This window comes from Electrona antarctica (genome assembly GCF_951216825.1).
Source record: "Electrona antarctica genome assembly, chromosome: 18".
Classification (NCBI taxonomy): domain Eukaryota; kingdom Metazoa; phylum Chordata; class Actinopteri; order Myctophiformes; family Myctophidae; genus Electrona; species Electrona antarctica.
Window position 1 is genome coordinate 11,660,732 of NC_136799.1, and position 13,829 is coordinate 11,674,560.

Sequence of the window (13,829 nt, forward strand, 5' to 3'; positions counted from 1 at the left end):
TCTCTTTTTACAAGACATAAGCCATTGCATACAGGTTCTCAACCTTTTCAATTTCAAGGACCCCCATAACTCTGAGAGTAAAACCAAATGGACCCATAAGAGTCCCATTTGATTCCATTTGTACAGTATCACAGTTAAACGTTATAAAAGAGTCCATTTGGTTCCATTTGTACACTCTCACAGTTACAGACCTGTAGGGTCCACTTGGTTCCATTTCTACACTCTCAGAGTTACAGACCTATAATGGGTCCATTTGGAACCCCCTCAAGGAACCATGAGGGTCCCTGGATCACACCTTTGACAGCCACTGCTTTAAATCTATACATAACTAATATAGAGCATATTTGATCCATTTATTGTTATGGATAAGAACAACAACACTACACGCGCGCACGCGCACGCGCTGCCACACAAAACAGCTGCATAAAACGCCTGTCACTGTGGAATTCTGTATCTGTGGACTTCTGTATCGCAACGCGGGGCAACGCAACTCTGGGATGAGCGGGCCGAAGGCCCGCGAAATTCTAGTATATCTATATATATATATATCGACTATACGTTTATTCAAAATAATGACCATGTTGCACAAATGCAATAAAACACTTTCAGGCCCACAGAGATCTTTAAATGAAAATAAAATGTCTAAACATCCTAACAAGGGGTCTGGGAAGGGAGTGCATTGCAACTTTGATAACGGTTAAACAGAGGTAGGTTTCACCTATCGCCCGGATGTTCGATCGATATATTGCCATATTGATTAATTGAATGCAGCACTAAGTGGTTCCCAAACTTTTGATGTGATTTTTTTAAACCGTCAATTTCTCATGCAACATGACAACATAATTGGTGTCCTGAAAGCTTGTTGACAAATTGATAATTGAATGACGCCGCATTGAAACTGAGCCATGTCACAAGTTGCTTTTTAAAAGGCACAAATACAGGCAGTAGACTGTATGTGGACTCTGCTTATAGACTATCAGCGTCACTCATTCAAATCGCCCAGTGATACAAACATAATTGACCCACGTCACACTTACACAGAACATACAGTACAGTAGTAAAATGACAGAAAACTATCCATCCAGAATGACGACCTGCAGCAGGATCTATTGAGACAGTGGAGCTGGGAGAGGCTATATAACATTTCTATCATCATGTTTGTCAACGTGCCACACTACTTTTCAATGTGTTCATTGTCCAAAGATCTGTCTGACCTGGCCTGGTTGCACAGTCTACAGTCTACCCTTTATCATATCCCTCCCCCCATTGCACTGTGCCCATTAAAACACAACACACACAACCCCGAAACAATCTCCTCACATGGGCCAGACAGACAGAAGGATGGAGGGGGGTCTCCTGGCCCTCCTGGGGGAGATATGCACTCTACCGACTGAGCTCACATTTCTAGCTTCTCATTACTAGCATTGCTACTGTGCAAAGCGCTCACAAGCTTCCAGTGGACATTCGTTAGTAGAGGAGATTTGAAAATGGTTTTCAACCACTTGACATGTAACCTACATGCAACCTTGCAGCGCAGAGAAAAACAAAACACTGTGCTTTCATGAAGAGTTTTTAAAAAATGTTTTAGTTTGTGTCTGCTGCACCTACAGTATACCAAAAGGCTAGTTAGGGGTGGTGGTGCATACAGTAAACTAATTTATGATCGCTAACTTCTTAAATCATTCAACAAATAATCTTGGGATGTGTGTGCATTATCAAACCCAAATATAATATAACTCTGAGATTAAAATAGGGTGCATTTTGCATCCCAAAAAGTTTATAGTTAAGTGATGCAATAAAACAACGACCTCTGCATCCACGGGATGCACTACTGTAGCCTACTGTTTTTTTATTCTAGTTTATTTTGCTAGCTTTAGTTATAATAATAATTTCTTCTTCTGTTTTCTACATGAACATAATGGCAAAATATGACTCCTAACGTTGTTGAAGTGGGACTCATAAAACATTTACATCACTGGTTAATGCCACAACAGTGGCGCACTTTGAGATTCTAATTTTATTTGCCCCGTAGTAAAATAAATAAATAAAGACAAGCCCCTGAAGATTAAGAACTCAACAATAAAGGGTCTATTCACAGTAGTTTTGTGTTTGTGGTAGTTAGTTGGTACACTGAGTTACAGTTGAAGTGTGAACAGCGAGCCTCCCCCAGTGTAGGGGTCAAGAGACCATAAGAGGTTGCAGTTATCTACAGCGTTAGCCTGAGTGCTTTCAAGGAGATGAGATCAGACGTCGAGAGATCTCAGCCCTTACTTGAGCCGCGGCGGCGGAGGACCTCCTTGAGTGAGAGAGGCCTTCCGAGTTACGACGTGGCGTTCTTTGTCAGTCCGACGTTTCACCTCACGGTTTCCCCGCATAAACAGCTGGGACCGTACGCGTGTGACCCCTGACCTCGGCGTCACTTTGTGGGCCCACAAAAAAAAACAAGAGGAGGTCACCCACTTAAATGCACGCTCTCCACAAACACTAGAGTGCAAAGCTGGAGCCTCAATCCTCCTCTCGCTTAATCTTCCAAATCTCTAACACAAACGCCGACACCCACACACACAAACATGCACAATTGCACATGGCGGACTGTTATCACCAAAACACACACAAATTGTTTACCTTTGTTCCAAATGCATGTGATCAACAGTTCCAAGTTAAGCCCACGGCGTACTTTTGTTATGAGCACCTGTATAAAAACAAACAGCCTGGACCCTACAGTAGCCTACTGTCTTCTTGCATTTGGCTAGTTTTTTTTATCCTGTGGACATGTTGGAGGGGGGAGGGGATTTTTGGACATAAATGCTGATGTTTAGGTTCCACTGTTACCTTCAGGCTGACTTCCTCAGAAACTGGGGCAGTGTCATGCAACGGTGAACGAATGCAGAATGAGTTTGGGGAGATACTGTAAACAAGAGTCTTAGGAATAGCCATTTGTGCATCCAGTGTGAGAGAGAGAGAGAGAGCCAGTGTGTGATCAGGTGGTCTGCCTGCCCAGCTCCTGTAATTAACAGCCTCAGCCAAATCCAGCCAGGCATGTCCAGGAACATTAACATGCAGAGAGAAGCCCTCACTCTCTCTAGCCCACAAGAAGCAGAAAAAAGCAAAACAGAAACATTGTTGAAACTGCACCACGGATACTATAAGTAACTCAATGTGAAAGGCAGTTCGGTTTTCCTTCCTCACATTGATTATACAATGAGTTGCCAGGATGCTGCCTGGGATGACACTGCACACAAAACCACCAACAGGTGTTCAAAGCTGCAATTGTAAAGTTTATCTCCTCTCACGATAGAGAGCAGCAGATTCATTGCAGCTAAAACAACACCTGGGTTTCCCCGAATGGGAGACAAAAATCTACCATTCATGCAAGACGGAATCCTTGCTTGGCCTGGGGAGATATTGGGCTATTAATGAGCTTCAGAAAAAAAGGCTAAGTTGTCAGTCGGTCTATCTTCGAGACCACCTGTGGATGTACCAGTTATAGTATATTTTATTGACATACTAATGATACTTTAAATAATTGCAGCATTTAACTTAAGTGTGGGAGACTCACACTCACACCAGCCAAATGCAGTTACATTTGGGTTGTGCAGAGGACAATAGAGTCTGTGAAATACACATTAACTATCAATGTCTATCCTTGAGCTACTAGCCTATATTTGAGCATAAATTTAGCCTGGCCTATAGCCAGTCACTACTTCATGTTATGATCTCATCGCAGCTAAAAGGTTATCCTGGCTGTATTGTTTAAAAGAACACCTTTTTTTCCCACTTGCGGTGGCTTGATTTACAACTGCACCCAGAACCGCGGGTAATAAAAAAAAAGAGAGAGGGGCCATCTCTCTGTCTGTCCCTTCCAATGCCTGTTGTCCACTGCACCCCATCACTCATCAGCGCTTCCTGTCCACACAGGAACCAGGAGCACCGAGAGGAAATACTTCCTCGACTGAGAGGAGAGCAGAGCACTGCAATATGAGGAGGCGGGTGGGGTGGGGTGGGGTGGGGTGGGGGGGGGGGGGGGGGGGGGTTGGGGTGGGGTGGGGGGTGGCACGTACTACATGTTGGCCCCCGGCCGCTATCAGCTACTGGACAAACACGCTATCCTTATCTGGAAGACCCACATAAGGGCAAGAAAAACACAGCCGAGAAACAGACTGTTACAGCTACATATTGACCTCCTCCTACTCGGCTGTCTTAACGTTTAATCTGTGCCATGAGAGCAGAAAGAAGCAGTGTAGACTTCCTACACAAACAAGCATGGTAGCTTAACCATTTAAACGCTGTATACGTTGTTGACCGTGGTCCCCCAGGCCTCTCGGGGCTTGACATTAACATTTCCCATTCACTTGTCCGGACACAAAGTCACTTGTCCGGAGCACAAGCACACACAAATACATTTTAAATCAACTAACTGTAAGTTGGTTTTGGTGAATAATACATGTTTGAATATTAGATGAATATTCTCAGTTTACAAGTCAATAGCCCTAGAATGTCTGATCTTACATACATTTCATGTATTCCAAATACAGAAACCATGTAACCAAGAGTCACTTGTCTAATGGACAAGTACAATTTGAATGCACTCGTCGATGTATTAGTTGTCCCGGACAACAGGACAAGCCTTAATGTAAAGCCCTGCCTCTATACTTAGCTAGTATTGCTCTGCATCAAATCTATTTGCCAGAAATAGCCTAATCTACAAGCGTTGTGACACTTTGTGAGCTTGACAGCTTTGTACATCTGCCGTTTGTGCCCCAGAATAGGGATGCAAGGGTTCATGTGGTTAAACATCTATTGATCCCAGTAAGAGGCAATTCAGGGGCAGCAGAATTACACAAGTGATTATGCACTCATATTGCATAAGAAGTGAAAGTAAAACTTTATGTTGAATGGGAACATTCTCTGCTATGTACTGAATTTGAGGGCTTTTGTTAAGCCAACCGACAGACAGCAGTAATAGGTGCCTGGGTGTTTTACCCATTTTGGACTGAGGCCAATTCTAAAAACGCTTCTAAATCCTTCTAAAGTTTTCTGAAAAACTTAATATTTATATAGCAGCAACATTTTTACATTTTTGAATACTGTACATACTGTACAGAACCCTAAGAGGGGTTCCTGTCCAGAAGGGTTAGAACACCAAAAGGGGTTCCCGACTTCCCGCCCATAATGGGTTAATATTGGCTGCATGTTCTGTTTATAAAATGTGAGTGTGAAGCTACATTTGTGTGACTGCAACTGCATATACCTAGCGCTGCTTTATGTGCGGATTGTGCGCCTAGAAATGCACATAACTGACATGTAAATGGTTTTTTTTTTGTATTCTGGTGGAATGTATCATGAAATGCTGGTCTACGGCTAACGTATCAGATTATGCTCTCAGAAATCAATGTAGGTTTTACTCATTGTGCAGTCACATTGGTGCTGGTTCAACGACCAACCAAAGTGATATTATCTCTCACAGAAAGATGCCATGCATTTTTTAATTGGAACAGAAGAAATGTTTGTGCTAATGACTAAAGGCTCTTTCATAATTCATAGTCTGGATTTTCGGTGGTGAGGTGACCACCGAAACTACAACATGACGTCACTGAGCCGCGGTGAAGAGCAAACCACCGCTCTCCCCAGCCCTTCTCTCTGTTTTTACTCACCACCCCTCATCCAACAACAACATTGGCGACATCCAAAACACCGCTTCGGTGGTCACCTCACCACCGAAGCGGTGGTCACCTCACCACCGAAGATCCAAACTACGTATGAATAGGCCTTTAGGCTGACTGGAGACTGACTGGAGAAATGCATTCCTCCCAATCCTCCCAGATTACAACACTTAAATTATTGTACAGCTATCGTTTCCCTAAAGGAAGAATCTCTCTTCTACACCAATGGTTCTCAATGTGGGGTCCAGGGGAGGTTCCTGGGGATCATTGTTAAACATCTGAATAATTGTATTTACAAGACATAGGACAATGTAGAATAATTGTTATTTTCTATCATACATTGCTGTTATCTCTCTGTTGAACAATAAAACAAAATTGGGTCCGAGAGACGAAATTTAATCAAATGGAGGTCCGTGTGTCTCAAACAAAAAAGGGATGTTATTACTTATTATGAAAAGAATGGTTGAATGGTTAACCTTATTCGTAGAGAGTAAGACATAGTTTTACTGCGGTTACATTTAGGAAATAAATTATAGTTAGGTTTAGGCATAGTTTGCCTGATGCTACATTTAGGATTAAGATTAGGATTAGGCATAGATTTACTGACTTTATGTTTAGGAATAAGGTCAGGTTTAGGCATAGTTTTAGTGAGGTTACATTTAGGAATAAGGTTAGGTTTAGGTATAGTTTTTCTGAGGTAATACCATGTTTAGGAATACCATTACCTGGTGGTGACCGTTTCGAGGTCGTCAAATTTGGCCCGAGGCGAGCGTATTTTGGGGCGAGCGTTCTTGAATTCATAAAGAGTAAAGTGGAACGGAAACAGCTTATTTAATACAAACAAGTTAAGTGTGAAGCACGGATCTGTGCGGATCAGCAGACTAGATTATTCCATCCATTAGGGAAAAAAGGCAGAGCTACAGTCATAGTTGCACAAGTTTTATGATTTCATAAATCATAGTACTTCCTCGTCTAGTAAAAGAAACAAAGGAAATCCATGGTGTGGCGAGAAGGTCACATTTTATTTTAAGTCAAGTGCTAGCTATGTTATTATCACCTCCTGTTAACATAATATTGTGTTATAAATAATGTCAGTATGTGGACAGAAAAATGCTTAGTGTTATCAAAGAAGGCCCCCAAAAAACTGATGCACATTAGGAAATGAACACCAATTTGAAAAGGTTTCGTACCAGAATCCCCATAAGATAATTGTTTTGATTTAATAGATTAGATTAGGTACAGAATTCAAATGTAGAGAGTGGGAAAACTATACCGCATCCGGTCGTTGAGATGGACAGACGTGTTTCGTCTCGCTCCTGCGCCAAGTCACAGAATGTTGACAAAAAAGCGCATTTTCTCGCTCATTTTCTTTTCATACTCCTGTGGATTATGGATTTCTACTCCAATTCACCCTGGTTCTACCATCACGTGGATATGAGGAGAATTGATTACGAGAACAACACCAGCGTAAACAACGAAGAACACAGCACGTTCTATCTCCTCGGCAACAACAACAATGGATCGACCGGTAAACATCTCGGACACGGCGCGGCTGGAATCCACGCACTGTTAACCTGCAATCCGACCAAAAGAAACAAACCCCTACTTGGCAAGATCGACAGACGCCTGTTCTGTTGTATATTCTTGTTAATGGCAGGAGACATCCAACCCAATCCTGGTCCTGTAATCACTAGACTTCAGGCGAAGAAACAAACTTGCCTGATGATCACGGACGCAAGGACAACAAAGGAGACGGTCGCGGCCACACAGCCAACTCAAGATACGGGCACGGAGCCGCCTTGGGGATCCATCGCAAGGACAACGCATGAGACGGTCACGGCCACACAGCCAACTCAAGATACGGGCACGGAGCCGCCTTGGGGATCCATCGCAAGGACAACGCATGAGACGGTCACGGCCACACAGCCAACTCAAGGTACGGGCACGGAGCCGTCTTGGGGACCCAACGCAGATCTTACATCGGCGGCAGTCGAGGCAAAAGACACGGACAACACCACCATCTACAGGCGTGAAGAGTCTCCACATCCAACCAAGGGGGACAACGAGGCTGGAGACGGACACCGTGATACTTTACCTGCTATTTCTGCTGTTTCTCCGGTCGACACCATGGCTCAATCGGCCCCACCAGAGCCCTCGGGACCCCATCCCCCACTCCCGCCACCCCACGACGACCCCCACGCACCCCCCACCCTCCCCCCACGGCAACCCGCGGCTTCTACAGACAACAATGGCCCTCCGCTCCCCTATTTCGCCATGGAGGAGATAAGCACCATAGTCAGAGCCAACGGACTTCATATCTTTCACCTGAATGTCAACAGCCTTGGACCCAAAATGGCTGAAATCAGGCATATGTTTCAATGCGGTAAGGCGAACATCATTAGCTTCTCTGAAACCAAACTTGATGAGTCAACTAAAGACCCAGAAGTTGAAATAGAGAACTATTCTTTGATCAGAAACGACAGAAACAGGCATGGTGGTGGCGTGTGTATGTATATTCACAAAGACACTGAATATGTTACTCGTACTGACTTACAGCATGATGAAATTGAAACTGTGTGGGTTGAATTAATTTTCAAAAAAGCTAAATCAGTATTAGTGGGCACCGTCTACAGACCGCCTGACCAACATGGGTTCTATGATATACTTGAGGGGTGCTTAGCTGAGGAGGAAGGTGTAGAGAAAATCCTGATTGGCGACTACAATACAGACATGCAACGAAAGGAAGCACCTGTGTTTAAGTCATTCAGTAAGTTCTGTGATCTACATAGTGTCAGTCAGCTAATTACCCAACCCACTAGAGTGTGTGATTCTACTCAAACTGTCATTGATCTCATTCTGTCCTCGGACAAATCCAGAATCTCCAAGAAAGGGGTTATTGTATGTGGGCTTAGTGATCATTTTATGATATTCTGTACCCGCAAAATACAAAAACTTAAGACCGGCTGCCACAAAACAGTCATATCAAGGGACCTCAAAACCTACTCTAGTGAGGTCTTTAACCAAGTATTGGAGAGTCTGGATTGGTCCGATGAGCTTGAATGCACACATGTCGAAGAAGCTTGGCTTGGCTTCAAAACCAAATTTACATCAGTACTGAACAACATGGCTCCTTTGAGAACCACCAGGGGCAAAACCCGCTCGGAACCATGGATGAATTCGGACATACTGGCTGCAATGAAAGCCAGAGACAAAAAATGCTCTGAGGTTCTAAAATGCAAGTCAAAGCTAGCCAAGCGCTTCGACAGTGTTCGCCAAGCTCGTTTGAACAACCTAAATACACAACGAATCAAACTACGAAACAGTGTAACTGCCATGACCAAATCAGCTAAAAGTAACTTCATTAATGATAAAGCTGAGGAAAACAAAAACAATCCTCATGAGCTCTGGAAGCTACTAAACAATACACTAAGCTATGGTCAGAAACTAAAAACCAGATTTTCGAACATAAACATCAAATCTGACAACACTCTCATCACTGACAACCTTGATGTGGCCAACTACTTGAATATCTTCTTTACAAACATATCAACAACTCTGGTTAACAAACTGCCCTCCCACTCTGGGCTCTTTGGTGTAGAGCACATTACAACCTTCTACAAAAACCTAGGTGTTTGTAAAGACGATTTTAAACTAGTTATGGTAACAACTGATGAGGTAATTAAGAAACTGAGTGCCCTCCAACCCCACAAGGCCACAGGCCATGACAACATTCCCTCCAAATTTCTCAGAGACTCAGCCATCTCTATAGCTCCAATCATCACCCACATAGTAAACCTCTCCATCAAACAGGGACAGGTCCCCCAAGATTTCAAACTGGCCAAAGTAACCCCCTTGCACAAGAAAGGGAGTAAATTAGACCCCGGCAACTACCGCCCTATTTCTATTCTTAGTTCCATCTCGAAAGTGATGGAAAAAATAGTCTATGAACAGGTTGAAAAGTATCTTGCCACTAATAAATTATTGTACGAGTTCCAATCTGGCTTCAGAACATCCCACTCCACTGACACATGCCTCCTCTATTTGAGCGACCACATCAAACAAGAGGTGGACGCTGGCAAATACTGCGGCATGGTCATGCTGGACCTCCAAAAGGCTTTTGACACCGTGAACCACTCCATACTGGTTAACAAGCTAAAAGCAATTGGTTTCGATAGCACATCAGTGAGCTGGATGCAATCCTACCTGGAGGGGAGAGAACAGATGGTGGAAGTGAACGGAACACTGTCCCCCCCCCTCCCAGTGAGCTGTGGCGTTCCACAAGGAAGCATACTAGGGCCTCTACTGTTCCTAATATATGTAAACGACATGACTTCAGCCTGTGACTGCAACTTGTTCCTGTTCGCAGATGACTCAGCACTGCTGGTCTCGGACAGGGACAAACTGCAGGTTGAAAATGCCCTCAGCTCTGAACTCGGTAGAATCTGCACCTGGCTCGCTGATAACAAACTATCTTTACACCTGGGAAAAACTGAATCCATTCTCTTTGGCTCTATTAGTAATCTCAGCAAGGCAAATGGCTTCTCGGTTAGAGTGGGTGACAATGTTATCACACGTAAAGATGAAATTACCTACCTAGGTTCCATCCTGGAGGCTAATCTTTCCGGTGATAAAATGGCCACCAACGTAATCAAAAAAGTCAACCATAGAACAAGATTCCTCTACAGGATCTCCTCACTGGTCAACAAAAACACCTTGAAGACCTTAACAGGAGCCCTTGTACAGGGTTTCTTTGACTATGCATGCACCTCCTGGTACCACAGCACCTCAAAGGCCCTTAAAACCAGGCTCCAGACTTCCCAAAACAAACTGGTCAGGCTCCTACTTGATCTAGCCCCCCGAACCCACCTCACCCCTGCCCACTTCGACAGGCTGGAATGGCTTAGGGTCGACGACAGAGTACAGCATCTTGCAATGGGTCTGGTCCACAAGATTCGATACACCACCAAGATACCCATGTACCTGTCTAGATACTTCCTTAATGTTAACGAAGTCCACACCCACAACACCAGAGGGAGTGCAACGAACCATGTACAACCCAGATTCGGCACAAACAAGGGTCTAAATTATTTTCGCTCCTATGCCACCAAAATGTGGAACGCCCTACCAACTGTCATTAAGACATGCGAATCCCTTGACTCCTTCAAAACCGCTCTCAAAGGGCACCTACGGATGGCTGCAATTCGAAACTGGCCCCCGTAAAATCTGAATCCCCCCCCCGCCCCCCCCCCTTTTTTCCCCTCACTGTATATATTTCTTTTCCCTTTTTACCTCCTTTTTGATGAATTCTTTTTTGATGAATTCCTGTTCTGTCTATAGAAGTGTCTATTTGTACGTCTCTAAATGTTTTGATGATTTGAACATGGTGGACCCTGTTGGAAACAAGTGTAATGCTTAATTGGGTCGTCCACTCACAGTTAACAGCCTTGTATTGAGTTTGTGCTTGAAATGTACTGTAATTCTGCAAACTGTTAATAAATTCTTCAATCAATCAATCAATCAATCTGATTCGTAGTAGTCATTCTTATAGATGCTATAATTGGGTTAACTTCTAGCTGGCGAAATAATGTCAAAATTAAACTGCTCCTCGCCTCCTCCTGGGGACCCTCTGGAACCCCCCGAAGGACCCATGAGAACCAGGTGTCAAACTGGATCCTATATACAGACCAATGTCTGTTATTAGACACGCAACTAATGACATGCAATTTAACTTCAAACATCCACAATTACACATCACTGGTCTGGTGTTTTGTACTCTCACTCTCCTCCTCTCTCTGTTATCTTTGGGTTCCATTGTTGTCTTTTTGTTCTACCTGTGTGGTTCTTCTGTTCATTCTGCATGTTGTCATGAGGAAGACCCCCCCCCCCCCCCTTCCCCTTCCCTGCACAACTGTTTTGCATTCTATATTACGCCGTCTATATTTCGTGTTATTTTTATTGAAATAGTCAAATACAATAAATGTCGTGAGATGACAACAATGAGACTAGAATAGACGTTAGCAGCTAGTTGTTGTTGGTCACAGCAGGCTAACGTTGGCACTAGCATGAATACACCTGCTCCAGAGACCATGACAGGTTCATTATTGTTCTGCTTTGTTGTAGGAAAAACAATGCCACTTCATATTTTCTGACCACATCGAGCAGTGAACGTGAACACAGGTTAATTATGTAACGTTATGAATGGATTATAACATAACATTTAATGTCGTTATAGTTGGTTCAGTCATCATTTAAATTAAGCTGCTAGCGGTGCTAAACGCAGCGCAGAATGGATGCGTCAACACAGGGGAAATAACACTCACACCTCCGACTAGAGGACTTCAAAGTAAGACCATCCCTTTTGGATAATGTAATTGTTAACTTATTTTGATCAATAAGTGTTCTAAATGCAACACGGTGTTAGATTCAGATTGTTTATCTTAGTAGTAATTGTAAACATATATATATATATATATTAGTATATGATGGTGATTGTTAAATGTATGTATAAAATCTCCATGCATGTCAAATCAAATTAGCAAATAAAAAATAAAAGACAGCAAGCAGAATCGACCAATATCCGGTGATATTTGTATCTTATTTCTGTTCCTTTAACTCATCTTCTTTAACTTGACGCAGCTTCCATTCAGAGAATTTCAGACAGATCGAAAGACGCTCGAGCGGTGCTGCTGGTGGTGGTGTTTTTTGCTAATGCTAACGCTAGCGGCTCCGGGGCGAATATTGTATTCGTAGGAGACCATTTCAAAACTCGACTCGTGTGTCACCCGCCGGGTTTTGAAATGGTCTCCTACGAATGCAATATTCGTCTCCCCGGTGCACCAACAGCACCACCAGCACTACACACACACACACACACACACACACACGCGCACGTCCGTCCCCCCGTCCCCCCTACACACACACACACGCAGTCACACAGACACCGGTGACATGTCCACTCACCTAGCAGGGATCGGAGGTGCTTCAGGCGCGTCAGAACATCCTTCTTTGGGTCCAGAACTTTCTGTGTAGATTTCTTGACGTCTCCATGTCCCCGTCGGGTGAACATTCCGCTGTAAAATGCAATGGTGAAACCCCAAAATGTAGCACAACACCTTTCTTCTTTTTAACCATGAAACGGTCGGTCCCGTTCTGTTCTGTTCTGTTTCTGTTCCGTGCGGTGTGACACTTTCCTCCTCCTCGCCAGCCAGCGACACCACCATCTATGCAGGAGGAGGGTGAATGTTTACTGAACAAGCGTGACACACGGAATGGATGCGTCCGTGACGTCACCCTCGTGTGCGGAAGTCCGTGGATTCATTGTTGTATTGTAAATATTGCATGTACTGTATTGTTTTTCTGTATATTTGTCCTATTCGTTTATTTTCTGTTTTTGTTGTTTGTGATGTAGGCTACATTTTACCTGAATTGCAGTGTATCATATTTATTCTCAAGGGGAAAATTAAAAAAATAAAATAAAGCACAATTAGGATGGTTTGCCTTTGCACTTACAATGACAATGTAGTTAATTTTGGTCACAACAAGCTCTTGTTAATGCTTTTGCATATGTTAATTAATATGTATCAAACCAACAAGGAATTAACCACATTTCATTGATTGATTGATTGATTGATTGGTTGATTGCTTTTGAAACAGTTTGAAAAGTGTAGAGGTACATAGAGGTTATACAATAATGTTAAAAGAATGACACAAAAATCCCTGGGGGCTTGTTTCCATTGTGGTCCTTTGTCTTCAGTTCATCATCAAAGACATATTATGACAAATACAATATACTATTCAAGAAATCATCAATAATCATCAATTCACTTTCAAACCCACCCCACAATGTGTTGTGATGCATCACGTTGTGTAGATTGGCTATTTTTGAGGGGCGCTAGCCCAGCGATTAGTGTAGAATTTTGTCCTACACAAACATTAAATTCCCATTGACAATGAAGATTGATTGATTGATTTGAGTATTTATTAACAGTTAATTAGCAGAATTACAGTACATTTCAAGCACAAAAATTCAATACAAAAATTGTCAACTGTGAGTAGACGACCCAATAAAGCAAAGCAAAGTTAGCAAAGTTCTTTGTTTACCCAGGGAAGTGGACTAAGCTCGAGATGCTTGTTTACAGCCACACCCTGCTCATAGAACATTTCATG

At 43.2% G+C, this 13,829-nt stretch overlaps 1 protein-coding gene across 5 annotated transcripts in view; it reads right to left on the reverse strand.

Annotated features, from left to right (window-relative positions):
• Positions 1-12,923, reverse strand: part of ralgapa2 (Ral GTPase activating protein catalytic subunit alpha 2) — a 233,553-nt gene extending 220,630 nt beyond the window's left edge. For all 5 annotated transcript variants that reach the window (XM_079527212.1, XM_079527209.1, XM_079527208.1 and 2 more), the window contains exon 1: positions 12,624-12,923. In XM_079527212.1, coding sequence (XP_079383338.1) covers positions 12,624-12,729 — 106 coding nt within the window. In that variant the 5' untranslated portion in view covers positions 12,730-12,923. The remainder of the gene's footprint in view (positions 1-12,623) is intronic.
• Between the last annotated feature and the right edge of the window lie 906 nt (positions 12,924-13,829).